Source organism: Arachis duranensis, chromosome 3 (genome assembly GCF_000817695.3).
Source record: "Arachis duranensis cultivar V14167 chromosome 3, aradu.V14167.gnm2.J7QH, whole genome shotgun sequence".
NCBI lineage: Eukaryota > Viridiplantae > Streptophyta > Magnoliopsida > Fabales > Fabaceae > Arachis > Arachis duranensis.
In genome coordinates, this window is record NC_029774.3 from 33,944,300 (window position 1) to 33,964,345 (window position 20,046).

The window sequence follows — 20,046 nt, forward strand, 5'->3', positions numbered from 1 at the left end:
ATGGAAAAGATCTATAAAAATTAGGAGTAATTTGAGAATAACATATAATAGGATAGAGACAATATTCACTTTCTAATTTATAATGACTCTAATATTAATATTTCATTTTCTTTTCTAGTTAAATATTTATCTTTTAACATACTTATTTTTTCCTATTTTATGCTAAAATTATATGAGGATAAAATATGCTTTTATTTCTAATATATGTATAAGCAAACTATAAGTGATGGTAATTGGTAAGGTAGAATTATATGTTGATGTAATTGATATATGTGTTGTGGTTATAGGATGCCTATAACAGTGGTGATGGAGGATAAGAAATCCAAGAATCTTAAAGTAATAGCTGAATATGGTCAAGAGTATGGTAAGGATAACCCAATTCGTGTTATCTATCACGGTTATGGCCATTATGATGCCTTCAACAATTCCAGTAACACTACATATTCGCAGAAATGATTACAACTTTGATAAGCTGCATATATCATATGTATGTGATTAGTGAATTATTAAGATCCCTGTTATATATCTATCCCATCACCAGTGCCATTATATATATATATTTTTTATAAAACTTAATTTTACCGATTAATAGTTAAATTCCAATAACTTATTTTGCTGTAAAAAATAAAAATCAATAAGATTATATTTCAGTAACTCATATTTATATACATTTTAAATTTTTATATTATCATTAATTTTGTTACGTGCAGTGATATGAGGAGAGAAACGACGGTTTGGAAATTTAGCAAAACAATCTCTTCGTCGGTAGCATAGTCCGAACCGACAAGTAACCCTCCTAATCAAAGCTTAAAATTCAAATAATAAAAATAACAGAGAGTCTTTTAACATCGTGTCGTTCTCCTTAAGACAATGCAATTAAGGTGTCAACATTTTCGGTTGTGAGAAAAATTCGAGGTTTTGAAATCAAAGAACAAAAGATTAAAAGAACTAAGTAATAAAAGAACTAAAGAACATGATCAAAAAGGTATTTAATGCAATTAAAAGAAAGGAAGATCAAAACTAATGAAAATGCTATAAATGTGTAAAAGAGCCTTGACTTGGGAATGAGAGTTAATGAATCCTATCATCGTCATAACCACAAATATGGCAACTATGATGAGTCAATCTCGCTTCGTCTACCCCTAACATCGATGAGTAAGTCAATCAAGCATAATTGACCTTAATCCATAAATCCTAGCTAACTCACCAATCACTTGGTGAAAAGCTAACCTCAATAGAAATAAGAGTCAACTAACTACTCAAGAAACATTCAACCAAACAAATATAAAGCATGGAACATTAAATTCATCAATAAAAACTTCAAGAAACTAAAATTGCAATTATAAACAAAGTAACTTGAACCAAAAGACAAAATAGCAAAAGTAATGTAATTAAAGAGAAATTAAAGAGTACTTACAAAATGCTACAATAGAAATAGAAAATGAAATAAAACCCTAAGAGAGTATTCTATCTACACGACTCCTACTCCTACTATGGAAAATGTAAAAATGAACTCTAAGTCCTAATCTAAAACCCCATGCTTTGATATGGCTTCATTTCCCTTTGATATAGCATCTCCATTTAGCTTCTATCCTTCCAAAATTAGGCCAAAAGGACCCAAAATCGAAAATCATATGTTTCATTAATGAATCCACGTGCAGGGACCTGTGTGTACGCACAGAGGGTTGTGCGCACGCACACAAGTTGATTTCCATCTTGTGCGCACGCACACATGCTTGTTCGTACGCACACTTGACTATGTGTGCTTCTCCTTGTTTTCTTCATGTGTTCTCCCTTGTTCATGCTTTCTTCCACTTTTTTTAGCCAATCTTGTCTATAGGACCTGAAATCACTCAACAAACATGTCACAGCATCGAATGGCATAAAAGTGGAATTAAAATCGTTAGTTTAAGCACAAAAATGCATGTTTTCACATTTAGGTTCAACCTAGGGACAAAACACAAAAGTATACAATTTAAATGGATAAGTGTGAGTTTATGTGATACAATCCACTCAAATCAAGTCAAAATATCTTATCAAATAGGGACTCATCAATTTTCACTCACTTAAACAATAGTATGTCCTCATGCTAACTCAAACAAGGAGAAAGATCAAAGGGGTAATGATTTATTAAATGCAAGTATACTATATATACTATAGTTATCCTATGAGTTTGGTGAAAATAAACAAACAAATCTTCAAGCAAGAATATGAACATATAGGGCTAAACAATGAAGTAACTCAAAATTCCAAGAATTGATTTGAATTTCAAAATGAAGCACTTGCAAGAATACATGATAAGAAATGTGAAAACATAGAATTGAGTGATCGAACATCCTGAATGTGTATGCACTCTATCACTCGATGTTTAAGATTTTAATCACTCAAGTCTCTTCTAATCATGCTTCCAATGATTTGCTTTTCATCTAACCATCAACAATGTATGATGTATGAATGCAAGTATCATGAGGACTTCATAGGGTTGTAATAGGGTTAGGGTTAAAGTGGAATAAATATGGCTAAGTGGACTAGGAAGATTGAATCCTTGATCAGTTTAAGTACCCACTCAACCTATATCAATCCAATAACAAAAGATGCAACCTAACCTTCCATCATTTTCTTTCTCACACATTCATGTATATGCTTTCCATTCATAACACATATGCATTATTTATTTGCTCCCTTTTCCCTTTAGGGTGACTTCTGTCCCACTTTTTCTCTTTTCTCTCTCTCTCTCTCTCTCTCTTTTTTTTAAAGCAAGAAACTAAAATGCATATGGTTTAAAAATTCTATACATGAATGCAACCACTTTAAAATTTTCAAAGCGTACCCGAAATACTTTCAATCTTTTCTACCAAAGTTCCTCCAAAATTCCCATACACTTAAATAAAACACACTTCTCAACCTAAGCTAATCAATTACAATAAAGATAAATCATGGTTTTTCGCTTAAGGTTGTAATGTGCTAAAATCAAACAATGGGATAAATAAGGCTCAAAGGAGGTTAACAATGGTAGTTACAAGGGTATGTCTATGTGGTAAGTGAGTTTAAAAATAGCCTCAATCATGCTCAATGCATTCAAACATCAACTATTGAAAATAAAGAATCAAGCACAATCAAGATTACAATCATAGAAGAAATATAGCACACAATGAACAAAATTTGCGGTTATAAGATATAACTACTCATTATAGGCTCAAATCTCACAAGGTATTTTGTTCTTAACTTATTTCTATGTTTCACAAAAATAGTTTAAGCAAGTTAGAAGGATTTTCCAAATCAATTCATTGGTATGCCCTCAAAATAAAATTCTTGAAAATTCTTGTTGCTTTTCACCAAAGTTATTTCCTATATGTATGTATATTGTGATGGATGCAAAAAATTTTCAAAATTCTTAGTTCTTTTTCTAATTGTCGCATTCAAAAACCAAAATGCACAATTAGGATCAAAATCAAACTAAGTGCTATGCTATTCACATCATCCAATCACAATCAAAATATGTATATATCGATTAACTAAAAGTGCAATATCTATATACCAAAATAAAGATGCAATGCTAAAGATATAAACATACTAACATATATGCAACTACTAAAGTACTAACTTCTAGTGCATAAGGTAAAGTACTCTAAATCCGTAAAAGCATAATAAAAAGTAAAGTAACTAAATGCTAAAGTGTTTAGGAGAGAATTTTTACACAAAAAAATAGTAGATCCTCCCCCACACTTAAATGCTGCATGGTCTTTCGTGCCAAAAAATTGGATCGGGGGTCTAACTCTGCGGTGGTGCTGTAGTGGCTGGTAAATGATGATGTCATGGGTCGGTCCTGTGGTGGTCTCAGCTGCTTGCTGCTGGACTGGCTAGTCAGCTGCCTCAACTACTGTGTCCTCAGCTGCTACCTCTGCTGCTTCTGCCTCTGCCACCAGCCGCTCAGTCTCATGCTCTGGCTTTGGCTCAGACTCAGGTGTAGCTATAGGAGGTGGACCAGGGTCTCGACCATCTTGTCTGGCTACCAATCACTGAAAGCGGAGCTTACAATGGTGCTCGTGGTGGCGAAGCTCCTGAAGAAGGTCCTGAACGAGCTCATATAATGGCCGTGGTGCAAGGACAGGTGCTGAAGGTGCTGATGATGATGAAGGCTCAGTGGTCTTCCTCTTCTTTAGCGGCGGTCTCATACTCTCCACGAGGCAGAAATGGATGGGTGTTGATGAGGGTAGACATCCAGTCTCTAGTCTCCGCTCAACCCCAGATAGTGTGGCCAGTCTCGTGATCATCGATGGGAAGGCGATGTTATACTTTTGGTTCGTATACACCTTCTACATCGACTCTCTGATAAAGGGCAGAATAGAAATCCTCTTACCTTTCAGAATAGCCCATAGAAGAACTGCCACTCTGACTCTGTTGTGTGTAGCATGCATGCTTGGCAGGATATAATTGGCAATGATCTGCTGCCAGATCCTCGCCTTAGGATGTAGATCTGAGCATGCAATGCTGAGGGGTACCACTTTCTCTCCCCTGCTGTACTCCCACCTGGCCTCAGGTAGGCCAATCTACTCCAAAACTGCGTCTAACCTGATTTTTCCTTGGATCAGATCCGCAACTATCTTAATATAATCATCCTCGCTCTCTAGAATGTGCAGAATCTGGAGGAGTGCCTCTAAAGCATGGTTGGAAGTGTCCAACTGCACTCCTCTAAGGAAAACTGACTCGGCGCCCTCGTTGGGTAAATTTTCATAGAATTCCTTGACCATGTGTTCATTGACTTCCACTGGGTCGAATTCTATGAATTTCTATCCATAGTAGTCCAGGCGGTTGGTGATAGCCTCAACATATTTATATGGTAAATTCAGCTTCCTTTCATAATGGAAAGTCTTCTTTTCCACTTTTCTATACTGCTCTTGGGCCTTCTCATTGAAGAAAGTATCAGCCTGGTTGCTTGGCGGGATAGGGACAGGAGCCTTGTAATAAGTTTTCTCCTTTCCCTTACGACGCATCTTGAAAAAGGAGATAAAACGGAATACAGCTTAAGAGAAACAGATATTTAACATAAAAAGCAAAAGAGAGAATAGTCAAAATGCAACATTTAGAGCCATATAATAATTATCACTTAATTGAGGAAAACCGGTTGGAAGAGGTAATATGTTCAAAAGAAAACATGGTTACCCACAATCAAGAAACCTAAGTAATAATTAAGTGATAAACAAAGAACAATTAAGCTTAGGTAACAGGGAATGAGAGTGAATTGATTTAGAATTTGGTTATTACAATTATGTTTTGAAAGTGTGAGATTTGATAAAAATTTGCAATAAGGCAATAACCCAATTCAACATAAAAGTGGAAACTTATTCATGGCAAAAGTGAGGTAATCATGTAGATATAATCCTTGTTCGAAAAGCAATAGATTTGATTAAAATCAACTTCAATTGCTCAAAAATATTTCGAGGAACAAGTAATTGTATATATGATCATTGCTAATCAGAAACACATGAATAAGTGATATATTCAACTCACTAAGGTAACATGATATGCACAAAGTAGATAACGCCAATTGGATAGTCAATTGATTAATCAAAGTGGGAATCGTAGAACTACATTAGTGTTTAAATCACATTAATGACTATTGTGCATAATAAAAATTCAATATCAATCATCATCCAAGATCATAGAAAACTGCACAAGATGAGTTATAATGCCTACAACAACAACAACAACAACAACAACAACAACAACAACAACAACAACAACAACAACAACAACAACAACAACAACAACAACAACAACAACAAAGTCTTGTCCTACTAGGTGGGGTTGGCTACATAAATCAAACGACGCCATTGTGCTCTGTCATGTATCATTTTTATGGAGAGACCGTTTACATGTAGATCTCGTTTGACCACCTCATGGATGGTCCTCTTAGGTCTTCCTCAGCCTTTTGCCCCTTGTCCATCTTCCATCTCATCCACCCTCCTGATTGGGTATTCTATTGGTCTTCTTCTCACATATCCAAACCACCTGAGACGTGATTCAACCATCTTTTCCACAATGGGTGCTACTCTAACTCTCTCACTTATATCTTCATTCCTTATTTTATCTAATTGCGTATGACCACTCATCCATCTCAACATCTTCATCTCTGCCACACTCATCTTATGTTCGTGCTCCCCTTTGGCAGCCTAACATTCCGTACCAAAAAGCATAGCTGGTCTTATAGTGGTGCGATAGAATTTACCTTTAAGTTTTAAAGTCACTTTTTTGTCGCATATAAAACCAGATGCAATCTGCTATTTTGACCAACCTGCTTGGATCCTATGATTTACATCCTGTTCAATCTCTCCATTATCCTGTATGATGCACCCAAGATACTTAAAACTTTTAACTTTTCGTAAGAAGTTTTCTCCAATCTTCACCTCTATATTAGGGTTTTTCCTTCTCAGACTGAACTTACATTCCATATATTCTGTCTTTCTATGGCTTATGCGCAGACCATACACTTATAGGGCTTCTCTCCATAAGTCCAACTTCTCATTTAAGTCTTCTCTTAACTCTCCCATAAAGACGATATCATCAGCAAAAAGCATGTACCATGGCACATGCTCTTGGATGTGCTCTGTGAGTATTTCCAATACTAATGTGAAAAGGTATGGACTTAAGGATGATTCCTGGTGTAATCCTATACCAATAGGAAATTCCTCTGTCACACCACCTTGAGTCTTTACACTAGTTGTGGCCCCATCATACATGTCTTTAATTGCACAAATATATGTGATCCTTACTCTCTTTTTTTCTAAAACCATCTATAGGACCTCCCTTGGCACCCTATCATACGCTTTTTCCAAATCAATAAACACCATATGTAGATCCCTTTTATTACTATGATACCTCTCCAACATCCTTCTTAGTAGGTATATTGCTTCAGTGGTAGATCTACCTGGCATAAATCCAAATTGGTTCTCTGTTACTTGTGTCTCTTTTCTCAACCTCCGTTCTATCATCCTTTCCCATAACTTCATGGTATGACTCATGAGCTTGATTCCTCTATAGTTTCCACAACTTTGTATATCCCCCTTATTCTTGTAGATAGGTACCAAGATACTCTTTCTCCACTCATCAGGCATCTTCTTTGACCTTAAAATCTCATTAAAAAGCTTGGTTAACCAGTTGATACCTTTTTCTCCAAGGCCCTTCCAAACCTCAATCGGGATATTATCAGGTCCTACTGCCTTGCAATTTTTCATCTACTTTAGAGCTTTTTTTACCTCGAAGTCTCGAATCCTTTGATAGTAGTCAAAGTTTTGATCTTCTTCTCTTGTGCATAATCGAGCAAGGCTTGGAAGAGTCTTCTGTCCGTCATTAAATAACTCGTAGAAGTAGCTCTTCCACCTTTCGTTAATCTTCTTCTCTTGAGCCAACACCTCTCCATCCTTATCCTTTATGCACTTAACCTGAACCAAATCTCTCGTTCTTCTTTCACGGCTCTTTGCGATTCTATATATACCTTTTTCTCCTTGTTTCGTGCCCAAAGACTGGTAGAGACCCTCATATGCTCTTGTTCTTGCTTAACTTACAGCCACTTTTGTCTCTTTCTTAGCCGCTTTATATTTTTTCCAGTTATCTGCGTTGCGGCATAAAGATCACTCTTTAAAGCACTCCCTTTTTGTCTTTATCTTTTCTTGTACACTTGCATTCCACCACCAGGACTCCTTGTCTCTTGGTCTTATTCCTTTATATTCTCCAAAGCTTTCTTTTACTGTTCTTCTAATAACTTCTGTCATCTCCCTCCACATCTCTTTTGCGCTTCCATTCCCATCTCACTTTGTATCTTCTCCTACCCGTCTTAGGAAGCTTCTTTGTTCCTCAGTTTTCATCTGCCACCACCTCGTCCTTGGGTTCTTCGTATGATGTCTTTTCCTCAACTTTTGCTCAATACGAAAATCCATGATGAGCACCCTATGTTGTGTTGTCAAACTCTCTCCTGGGATAATTTTACAATTAATGCAAAATTTTCGATCGACTCTCCTCAACAAGAAGAAGTCGATTTGAGAGCTTGTCATGCCACTCTTATAGGTTATAAGATGTTCATCTCTCTTTTTAAAATATATATTTGCGATGAGAAGATCAAAGGTTGAGAAAAAGTCCAAGATAGTTTTACCGTCGGCATTTATCACCCCGAAACCATGGCTTCCGTGAATACTCCCATACACAGTCATTTCTCTCCCAACATGGCCATTTAAATCTCCTCCTATGAAAATCTTATCTCTCGAAGGTATGTCTTGAACCAAACTCTCTAGGTCTTTCCAAAATCTTATCTTATGTTGTTCGTCCGAATCCACTTGCGATGCCTAAGCGCTAATCACATGGAAAACACCTCCCTCCACCACAAGTTTGATAGAGATGATCCGATCTCCCACCCTCTTAACATCCACTACATCTTTCTTCCACTGCTTATCCACAATAATTCCAACCCCATTCTTATTCTTCACCTTTCCTATATACCAAAGTTTGAAACTAGACGTATCCAACTTTCTAGCCTTCGCACCAACCCATTTTGTTTCTTGTAGGCACATAATGTTAATCTTCCTCCTTGTCATGTTGTCCACCACCTCCATGGACTTTCCTGTTAGAGTGCTCGTGCACGAAATTGTGATCATCAACAATGGCGCCAAAAACTTGGTAGCACTCTCAACGTGAATCACACTTAGTCACAACTCCGCACAACTAACCAGCAAGTGCACTGGGTCGTCCAAGTAATACCTTACGTGAGTAAGGGTCGATCCCACGGAGATTGTTGGTATGAAGCAAGCTATGGTCATCTTGTAAATCTCAGTTAGGCGGATAATAAATGTTATGGAGTTTTCGAATAGTAAATAAAGCAGAAAATAAAGATAAAGTTACTCATGTAATCCAATGGTGGGAATTTCAGATAAGTGTATGGAGATGCTTGTCCCTGTTGGATCTCTGTTTTCCTACTGCCTTCCTTCAATCATTCTTATTCCTTTCCATGGCAAGCTGTATATAGGGCATCACCGTTGTCAATGGCTACATCCCATCCTCTTAGTGAAAAAGGTCCAAATGCTCTGTCACGGCACGGCTAATCATCTGTCGGTTCTCGATCATGCTGGAATAGAATCCCTTGATTCTTTTGCGTTTGTCATCACGCCCAACAATCGCGAGTTTGAAGCTCATCACAGTCATTCAATCCCTGAATCCTACTCGAAATACCACAGACAAGGTTTAGACTTTCCAGATTCTCATGAATGCCATCATCAATCTAGTTTATACCACGAAGATTCTGATTAAGGAATCCAAGAGATATGCGCCCGGTCTAAGGTAGAACGGAAGTGGTTGTCAGTCACGCGTTCATAGGTGAGAATGATGATGAGTGTCACGGATCATCACATCATAGGTGAGAATGATGATGAGTGTCACGGATCATCACATTCATCATGTTGAAGTGCAACGAATATCTTAGAATAAGAACAAGCGGAATTGAATAGAAAATAGTAGTAATTGCATTGAAACTTGAGGTACAGCAGAGCTCCACACCCTTAATCTATGGAGTGTAGAATCTCCACAATTGAAAATACATAAGTGATGAAGGTACAGGCATGGACGAATGGCCAGCCCCCAAAACGTTATCACAGGATCAAAAATACAATCAAAGACATTCCAATCAAAAGACACCGAATACAATAGTAAAAAGTCCTATTTATACTAGACTAGCTACTAGGGTTTACAGAAGTAAGTAACTGATGCAGAAATCCACTTCCAGGGTCCACTTGGTGTGTGCTTGGGCTAAGCTTGAGCTTTACACGAGGTGAGGCTTCTATTGGAGTTGAACGCCAAGTTGTAACGTGTTTTTGGCATTCAACTCTGGTTCGTGATGTGTTTCGGCGTTTGACTCCAGAATGCAGCATGGAACTTGTGTTGAGTGCCAGTTTACGTCGTCTAATCACGAATAAAGTATGGACTGTTATATATTGCTGGAAAGATCTGGATGTCTACTTTCCAACGCCGTTGAGAGCACGACATTTGGAGTTCTGTAGCTCCAGAAAATTCATTTTGAGTGCAGGGAGGTCAGAATCCAACAGCATCAGCAGTTCTTTGTCAGCCTTTTATCAGAGTTTTGCTCAGGTCCCTCAATTTCAGCCAGAAATTACCTGAAATCACAGAAAAACACACAAACTCATAGTAAAGTCCAGAAATGTGAATTTAGCATAAAAACTAATGAAAACATCCCTAAAAGTAACTATATCCTACTAAAAACTACCTAAAAACAATGCCAAAAAGCGTATAAATTATCCGCTCATCACAACACCAAACTTAAATTGTTGCTTGTCCCCAAGCAAATGAAAATCAATTAGGATAAAAAGAAGAGAATATACTATAAATCCCAAAATATCAATGAATATTAGTTTTAATTAGATGAGCGGGACTTGTAGCTTTTTGCTTCTGAACAGTTTTGGCATCAATAGGAACTTAGAATTTCAGATAGTGTTATTGATTCTCCTAGTTAAGTTTGTTGATTCTTGAACACAGCTACTTTTATGAGTCTTGGCCGTGGCCCTAAGCACTTTGTTTTCCAGTATTACCACCGGATACATAAATGCCACAGAAACATAGCTGGGTGAACCTTTTCAGATTCTGACTCAGCTTTGCTAAAGTCCCCAGTTAGAGGTATCCAGAGTTCTTAAGCACACTCTTTTTGCTTTGGATCACGACCCAAGCTTTTCACTTGGACCTGCATGCCACAAGCACATGGTTAGGGACAGCTTGATTAGCCGCTTAGGCCTGAATTTTATTTTCTTGGGCCCTCCTATCCATTGATGCTCAAAGCCTTGGATCCTTTTTTACCCTTGCCTTTTGGTTTTAAGGGCTATTGGCTTTTTCTGCTTGCTTTTTCTTTTTCTTTCTAATTTTTTTTCCATTTTTTTCTTCGCAAGCTTTTGCTTTTTCACTGCTTTTTCTTGCTTCAAGAATCAATTTCATGATTTTTCAGATTATCAATAGCATTTCTCTTTGTTCATCATTCTTTCAAGAGCCAACAATTTTAACATTCATAAATAACAAGATAAAAAAATATGCACTGTTCAAGCATTCATTCAGAAAACAAAAAGTATTGTCACCACATCAATATAATTAAACTAAATTCAAGGATAATTTCGAAATTCATGTACTTCTTGTTCTTTTGAATTAGAAACATTTTTCATTTAAGAGAGGTGAAGGATTCATGGAATTATTCATAGTCTTAAGACATAGTTACTCAATACTAATGATCATGAGGTAGAGACACAAAACATAAACACATATATAGCATAAAAATCGAAAAACAGAGATAAGAACAAGGAAGTTAAGGAATGAGACCACCTTAGTGAGGGTGGCGCCTTTTTGAAGGACTAATGGTGCTTTTTGAGCTCCTTTATGTCTCTTCCTTGCTTCTGTTGCTTGATCCCTAGTGATTTTGGTGCTCTTATCCTTAGTTGCTCCCAATAGTTGTGTTGAGGAAAATGTATCCCCTGAGGTATCTCAGGGATTTCTTGATGAGGGAATTCCTCATGCTCTCTTGATGTGCAGTCAAATGCTCTTCTACTGAGCTGTGGACCTTTGAGATGAATCTTTCCATCTCCCATGACTCGGAGGTGGAAAAATTTTTTGTCTTCCCTTTTCTCTTTTTTTTGAGGTTTCTCTGGCCTTAGGTGCCATCAATGGTTATGAAAAAACAAAAAAGCTATGCTTTTACCACAGCAAACTTAGAATGTTGCTCGCCCTCGAGCAAAGAAGAAAGAATGGAAGGAGAAGAAAATATGGAGGAGAGGGAGAGATGTGTATGTTTCGGCCATATGGGTGGGATTGGGTGTGGAAGAGATGGATGGATGTGAGTGGTGAAGAGGTGATGGGGAAGAGAGATTGAGGTAATTGGTGAAGAAAAGAGAAGGTGAGTAGAGGTAGGTGGGGATCCTGTGGGGTCCACAGATCCTGAGGTGTCAAGGATTTTCATCCCTGCACTAATGAGGCGTGTAAAATGCCCTCTGCATGCAATCCTGGCATTTAACGCCAGATTGGTGCTTGTTTCTGGCGTTAAACGCCAGCTCTAAGCTTGTTCTGGGCGTTCAACGCCCATTTGCAGCATGTTTCTGGCGTTGAACGCCAGCTTTCCTCAGTGTGCAATCCTGGCGTTTAAACGCCAGGTTGCTGCATGTTTTTGGCGTTCAGCGCCAGATCCATGCTCTGTTCTGGCGTTGAACGCCAGCCAGATGCTCCTTACTGGCGTTTAAACGCCAGTAAGTCCTTCCTACAAGGTGTGATTTTTCTTCTGCTATTTTTAATTCTATTTTTAATTTTAGTATTTTTTTTCGTGACTCCACATGATCATGAACCTAATAAAACATAAAAGAACAATAAAAAGAAAAATAAAATTAGATAAATAAAAATTGGGTTGCCTCCCAATAAGCACTTCTTTAATGTCAATAGCTTGACAGTGGGCTCTCATGGAGCCTCACAGGTGATCAGGTCAATGTTGTAGACTTCCAACACCAAACATAGAATTTGGATGTGGGGATTCAACACCAAACTTAGAGTTTGACTGTGGCCTCTCAACACCAAACTTAGAGTTTGATTGTGGGGGATTTGTTTGACTCTGTACTGAGAGAAGCTTTTCATGCTTCCTCTCCATTGTTAAAGAAGAAGATCCTTGAGCCTTAAACACAAGGTAGTCCCCATTCAATTGAAGGACTAATTCTCATCTGTTAACATCTATCACAGCTCCTGCTGTGGCTAGGAAAGGTCTTCCAAGGATGATGCATTCATCCTCCTCCTTCCTAGTGTCTAAGATTATGAAATCAGCAGGGATGTAAAGGCCTTCAACCTTTACCGACACGTCCTCTACCAATCCCTAAGCTTGTCTTACTGACTTGTTTGCCATTTGTAATGAGAATATAGCAGGCTGTACCTCAATGATTCCCAGCTTCTCCATTACAGAGAGTGACATAAGATTTATGCCTGACCCTAGGTCACACAGAGCATTGTCAAAGGTCATGGTGCCTATGGTACAGGGTGTTAAGAATTTGCCAGGATCTTGTCTCTTTTGAGGTAAAGCTTGCTGAACCCATGTATCTAGTTCACTAATGAGCAAGGGAGGTTCACCTTCCCAAGTCTCATTACCAAACATCTTGGCATTCAGCTTCATGATGGCTCCTAGATATTGAGCAACTTGCTCTCCAGTTACATCTTCATCCTCTTCAGAGGAAAAATAGTCTTCAGAGCTCATGAATGGCAGAAGGAGGTTTAATGGGATCTCTATGGTCTCTATATGAGCCTCAGATTCCTTTAGGTCCTCAATAGGGAACTTATTCCGAGAGTTACCTGAAACTGGAGGTCGATCTCGGACGAGATCTTCTGTACTGGTCGGTGCTAACGTGTCCGACTGGTGGAAGACGGCCGGAGCTGTCGTGTCCGAATTGTTGGTCTGACTGCACTACTGATCCCTTGTCATCGAAGGGTGGGGGGTACCTGCAAGGGACTCCGATGCTTAAGTTAGCAAGGGTATTGAATAGGTATTGAGTAGAATCAGAGTATGAGTTATACCTGGGTGCTCCAGAGTATTTATAATGGTGAGATGTGGCCTTCAGTGGATAAGATAAGTAAGTTATCTTATCTTATCTTTTCAAGTGAGGTCATCTTATCTTCAAGGAAACCGCCCTTCTCTTTGTAAGCTTGGGCTGCCTTTAGGGTTTGGGTCGTGTTCCTTGAGTTGGGCCCTTCTTTGGGCTTTTCCTGTTGCTTTGGCCGACTTCTTCGTAAAGAAGTCGGTCTGCTTGACCTAAAGAGGTCGGTCACTTTGCTATTTGAACATCCCGGGTTGGACAACTCGACCCAAGGTATGAACAGTGCCCCTGCTTGAGCTCGAGACTTCGGTCCTTTTTTGACGAAGCCGAACTCAAGCATTTTGTCGATTCCTTGGTAGTAGCTTTTAAATGTAGAACGTTTTTTCTAAAAATACGCGCTTTTATATCAGCGCTTTTGGGAATGTGCGAGGGTTTAATGCCTTCATTAATTTTAGCATTAATTGCCCCGTTTCCCCTTGGCTCTTTATTTTTTATTTTGAAAACCCAGAAACGGTTTTCTCTCCTTTTGTTTTCCTTGTAACCTCTTCGCAACTTTTTCTCTTCTCTTTTCGCTCTCTGTCTTTCACTTGTGCTTCTGTTTCCTGGCGTTTGTGGCGTCGCTTAGCGATTTTCTGGGCAACTTTCATTTCTGCACTTTTTTCGAAGCTTCTTTCGTCTCCAGGTTAGCCCCATTTCGTGCTTTCTCTTTGATTTTGGCTTTGTGATGAGGTTTTGATTTTGATCCTCCCTTTTTAAGAAAGTTTAGATCTTTCTGTTTCCATTGTGCCCTAGATTTGTTGAAAGTGTGCTTTCTGGGAGTTTCTCCATCTTCTGCATGATCCTTTTTTGCTTTTGCTCGATGCTTTTAGGGCTTTGCATGTTCTTTTGTTGTTTCTGTTCCGATGCCGCTGTCCACGTCTATTCCTTGTTTTATTTGAAGGTTGCTTTTGTCTGTTCTTGAAAAGGTTGCATCTTTAATGGTCTCTGCTTGGCGTGTTTTGATGTTTGGGAATGCTTTTTGCTTAGTAGACCGTAATGACTTTTTTGTGTTTTTCTTTGATGAAAAAATGTTTGTTGCTTTGAATTCTTTCTGAGAAATGCTGGGGTGCAAGCTGTAGATTTTTCTTGGAAACCTTACTTTATTACTGCCTCCAAAGGATGCCCCAAGACTTTTGGTTTGAGTCTTGGGGTTTTGCTTGTTTCTTCGCCTGTATCGTATTGACCGAGTTGTTTTCTCCCTTTATCCGAGATGTTGTTAGTAACCCCTATCTTCTTTTCTTACTTGTAGGATTAGTTGGCCTTATATCTTCTCGAAATAACATTGTAGAGATGTCTTCCCGAGTTCCCGAGTTCTGTTGTGGATGCTGAATTTTGCACAGAGCTGAGGAAGCGCCATAGGATTTGTGGTAACAATGCCCGTGAGGAGGATTATGAGCTTGTTGCTCCTGATTCTGATGAGAGAGTTTGTTTTCCTACTTCCATTGAGAGGGAGCGTCCCTTCTTTTATGCCTATGAATACTTCTTCAGTCAGTTGAACGTTACTTTTCCTTTCACTGCTTTCGATACCAACCTGTTGTGGTCGTGTAATATTGCCCCATCCCAGCTTCACCCAAATTCCTGGGATTTTATTAAAATTTTTCAGCTTCTCTGCCGAGAATTAAATGTAACACCCTCTTAGACTCTTTTCCTTTATTTGTTTGTTTCCGCCAAGCCTGGCGGTTCTTCAAAAAAGAAAGCTTCCTGGGTTTCTTTCAGGTCCGCCCAGGGCCATAAAGTTTTTGCTATGTATGATAAGTGCTTTAAGGACTTCAAGAATTACTTCTTTAGGGTTCGTGCTGTCGAGGGGGCCCGCCCGTTTTTTCTTGATGAAAATGATGAGCCTTCTTTTCCTTCAGAGTGGCAGAGGGATGTGAGAGTATCCCGCTATACCTGGGAGATGCTTGATGATGTTGAGCGTTCCTTTGTTGTTGTTCTTGAGGATCTATGGGGAGCACCACCCTATCTTGATACAAAAAGGTTTTTGAATGACCCGTCCTTGGTTCGGACTGTTTTGGGTACTTGTCTGACTTGTTTCTACACTTGTTTCTTAATTTTTTCTTCCTTTTATTGTGATTGTAACTCTTTGCTGTGGCTGATTCTGTATTTGCAGAGATGTCAAAGAACAACGACTCCATGAGGGCCTTTAAAAAGGAAAAGAAGGCAACTGCTGCTCTGAACATCTCGGCCAAGGTGGCCGTAGAGGGATCTTCTTAGGTCCCGGTGAAGCCTCCTGTGCCGAGTTCTCCCGGGCCGAGGAAAGCAATTCCTACTCCTCGGTTTCGTCAGGTCGATCCTCCGCAGACTTCTGCCACTACTTCTGGTGCTCCTCCCTAAAAAAAGCATAAAACATCCGAGCCCTTTAACCTGGATGCCCCAGATTTTGATGCTATCGAGTTTGTTGACCAGCAAATTGCCCCCTATGGTGGGCTCTCCATGGACGATGTGTCTCTTCTTCAACATCTAGATTTTATTACCAAAAGTAGTGTGAATATGGCACATATGGGTGCGGCTATTTTCTGAACTATTCAGGGGATCCCGATTCATGCCACAAAATCCTTCATGGAGGAGGCCAAATCAGAATTTGATCGAATCAAGGGTCTGAAGGATGAGTTGGAGGTGAAGTTGGCGAAGGTAGAGAAGGAACTAGAGGGTGAGAAGGCCAGCTCTATTGCTTTGGCTGCTTCTTTGAAGTTGGCTGAGGACATGGCACTGAAGCACAAGGATATCTATGTTTAAGCTTATAGGGAGTTAATGCATCTCCGGGATGATTTGGAAACGGCTCGGGTTAATTATGCCGAGCTTCAGGGTCACCTTGTGGGCAGCGTAACTGCCGCCTCTGAGAACCTGATGGAGCAGTTCCGGATTGTTGCTCCTGATGCCGACTTGACTCTCGTTAGTCTTGACAACGTTGTGAGGGATGGTAAGATTGTCCCTGATGACCAGGATGATGATGGTGCTGACCCTCCCCCAGTGCCTTCTGTCAAAGTGTCGACCTCCTCGGTTCCTCCCGTTACGTCTGACCCGGATTGCCCGATTCTGAACCGGGATGATGGAACTGTAGATGCTGTGCCTATTCAGACTTGCCCTCCTTCTCCCTGTACTGATGGTGCCGGGAAGGCTCCAAATCTTGGTTGACCTCCTTTTATTTGAGTATTTTGTGTAAATAGCCCGGTTTGTGGGCTTTTGAACTATTTATTGTTTTGTTTAACTACTGACACTTTTTTAGTTGTCTGCCTGGCAACTTTTTATTTTGAAAAACAAAAGTAGCGCTTCGAGGTAGATTTCGGTGGCCTTTTGAAGCTTTATCATACTATGCTTTTATTGTGCTTTTACCATGGTATCTCTTCTAGTTTTGGAATATTGCTGCTTGACTTCTTTGGGTTGCTTTCTTACTTGTTGTTCGTAGCTTGGATTGCTTTGAGGCCGTGGCTGTGTGGGTCCGATTTGTTTCTCGATTTTTCTCGCTCTGGCTTGTATTTTTAAACGCCTCATAACCGATTTCTTCATATTGGTCCCCTTCTAAGTTGTTATTGTAATCCTTTTTCTTGGACCTTTGTTAGGTCTCTTTCAGGGATTACTTTTACAACTTGTTTTGTAGGAGAGCGACTTCGTTAGGTCGTTCTCTTCTAAGTTGTTTTTGTAATCCTCTTTCTTGGACCTTTGTTAGGTATCTTTCAGGGATTACTTTTACAACTTGTCTTGTAGGAGACCGACTTCGTTAGGTCAATCTCTTCTAAGTTGTTTTTGTAATCATCTTTCTTGAACCTTTGTTAGGTCTCTTTCAGGGATTACTTTTACAATTTGTTTTGTAGGAGATCGACTTCGTTAGGTCGTTCTCTTCTAAGTTGTTTTTGTAATCCTCTTTCTTGGACCTTTGTTAGGTCTCTTTCAGGGATTACTTTTACAACTTGTCTTGTAGGAGACCGACTTCGTTAGGTCGATCTCTTCTAAGTTGTCTCTTCTTTTCTTATGTGTGTCTCTTTGGTTGATTTCGAGTTTTGCGTGCAGCTTAGGCAGTTTCATAGGGTCTGTAGTAATCCTGGTGATGAGAAGAACTATGAACTTGTCCCCCCTCCTCTGAAGAGAGAGTCTGCTTCTCTACTCGGGTTGTTGACGATCGCCCTTTCTTTTATGTTTATGACTTTTTCTTTGGTCAGCTGGGTATCACCCTTCTTTTTACTAAATTTGAGGCCGACCTGTTATGGTCCTGCAATGTTGCCCCATCTCAACTTCACCCTAATTCCTGTGGTTTCATAAAGATTTTTCAATTGTTGTGCAATGGTTTTGGTATCCCTGCTTCCCAATCTCTCTTTTTCTATCTGTTTGTCCTGACTAAGCCCGGAGTGCTTAAAAAGAAGGCAGCTTGGGTCTCCTTTCGCTCTACCCAGGGAAAGAAGGTCTTTTCCATGTTTGACGAGTCATTCCGTGATTTTAAAAACTATTTTTTCAAGGTCCGAGCTGTTGAGGGAGCTCGGTCCTTCTTTCTGGATGAAAATGACGAGCCTGCTTTTCCCTTGGAATGGCAAAAGGATGTGAGGGTATCCCAATATACGTGGGAAATATTGGATGAGGCTGAGTAAGCCTTTGTGACTGTCTTGGAAGAACACTGGGGTCAACCTCCCCATCTCGACACAAAGAAATTTCTAACCAATCCCTCTTTTCTTCAAACTGAGCTGGGTATTTTGTGTTTCCTTTTTTATCTGTTGTGTATTACTCGCAACTGTCTTCTCCGACTTGTAGCTTAATTTCTGTTTTATTTGCAGAGGCGATGAAGAATGAATTCATGAAAGCTTTTAAAAGAGCGCAGAGGGCGACTGCTGCCAAAAACATCTCGGCCAAGGTGGCTGGGGAAGGATCCTCCCAAGCGCACGTGAAGCCGTCTGTGCCGAGTTCCCCTGGGGTGAAGAAGGTAATCCCTACTCCCCGAGTTCGTCTGGTGGATCCTCACCCTACCTCTGCTGCTCCTTATGTTGCTCCTCCCCATAAAAAACAAAAAACAGCTGAGCCTTTCGACCTCAACGCTCCTGATTTTAATGCCATTGAATTTGTGGATCAGCAAATCGGTCCCTATGGTACCCTCTCAATGGACGATGTGTCCATCCTTCATCATTTGGAATTTATGGCTCGAAATCATGTACAGATGGCGTATATGGCGGCTGCTATATACCGGACTGCTCAGAATCTTCCTCTCCATGCTACCAAGGCATTTATGGAGGAGGCAAAGTAGGAGTTTGACCGAATGAAGGGGCTGAAGGAGAAACTTGAATTAAAGGTGACCAAGTTGGAGAAGGATCTAGAGAATGAAAAGGCGAGTTCCCTTTCACTGGTAGCTTCTTTGAGGTTGGCCGAGGACATAGCTCTGATGCATAAGGAGAGTTACGTTACGACTTATCGGGAGGTGATGCGTCTGAGGGGGGAGTTGGACAATGCCCGGGAAGATTATTCTGAGCTCCAAGGTCATCTTGTTGGCAGTGTGACTGCTGCTTACGAGAACTTGAAGGAGCAAGTTCGAGTCATTGCTCCTGAGGCCGATCTCGCCCTTTTCAGCCTGGACAACGTTGTCAGGGATGGCAAGATTGTCCCTGATGACGAGGGTGATAATGATGCTGATCCTCCCCTTGTGTCCTCTGCCAAAGTGTCGACCTCTTCTGCTCCTCCGGTTGCACCCGATTTGGATTGCCAGGTTTTGAACCGGGAGGATGGGACTATAGATGCTGTGCCTATTCAGACTCGCCCTCCTTCTCCTTGTCCTGATGCTGCCAAGAAGGCTCCTGATGCTTGCTGATCTCTCTCTGGATATTTGTGTAGTTGGCCCGGCTTGTTGGCTCTTAAAACTTTTTTTGCTGACATTATCTAGTTGCTTGCTTTAGCAGCTTTTACTTTGAAAAACAAAGAGTAGCTCGCTATCCTTTTAAGGTTAGGTTTTGATGGCCTCCGAGGCTTTATAACTTGTTATCTCTTCTGTTTTCTGAGAATGTTTGGAACCTAGCAGCTCGACCTCTCTGGATTGCTTTGTACGTATTGCTTATAGCTTGGATCCTTTGAAGTTGTGTCTGTGTGGGTCCGACTTGTTTCTCGGTTTTCTCGCTTTTGTACGTATTTTTGGTGCTCCGTAACCGATTCCTTTGCGTTGGTTCCCTTCTAAGTTATTTCTGTAATCCTCTTTCTTGGACCTTTGTCAGGTCTCTTTCAGGGATTACTTTTATAACTTTGTTTTGTAGGAAACCGACTTCGTTAGGTCGATCTCTTTCTAAGTTATTTCTGTAATCCTCTTTCTTGGACCTTTGTCAGGTCTCTTTCAGGGATCACTTTTATAACTTTGTTTTGTAGGAAATCGACTTCGTTAGGTCGATCTCTTTCTAAGTTAGTTTTGTAATCCTCTTTCTTGGACCTTTGTCCGGTCTCT

General features: G+C 39.9%; 1 protein-coding gene across 1 annotated transcript in view; it reads left to right on the forward strand.

Moving 5' to 3' along the window:
* Positions 1 to 571, forward strand: part of LOC107478675 (OVARIAN TUMOR DOMAIN-containing deubiquitinating enzyme 4-like) — a 10,087-nt gene extending 9,516 nt beyond the window's left edge. The window contains exon 5 of the mRNA XM_016098806.3: positions 288 to 571. Within this exon, the coding sequence (XP_015954292.1) occupies positions 288 to 456 (169 nt within the window). The 3' untranslated portion in view covers positions 457 to 571. The remainder of the gene's footprint in view (positions 1 to 287) is intronic.
* Positions 572 to 20,046: the final 19,475 nt, after the last annotated feature.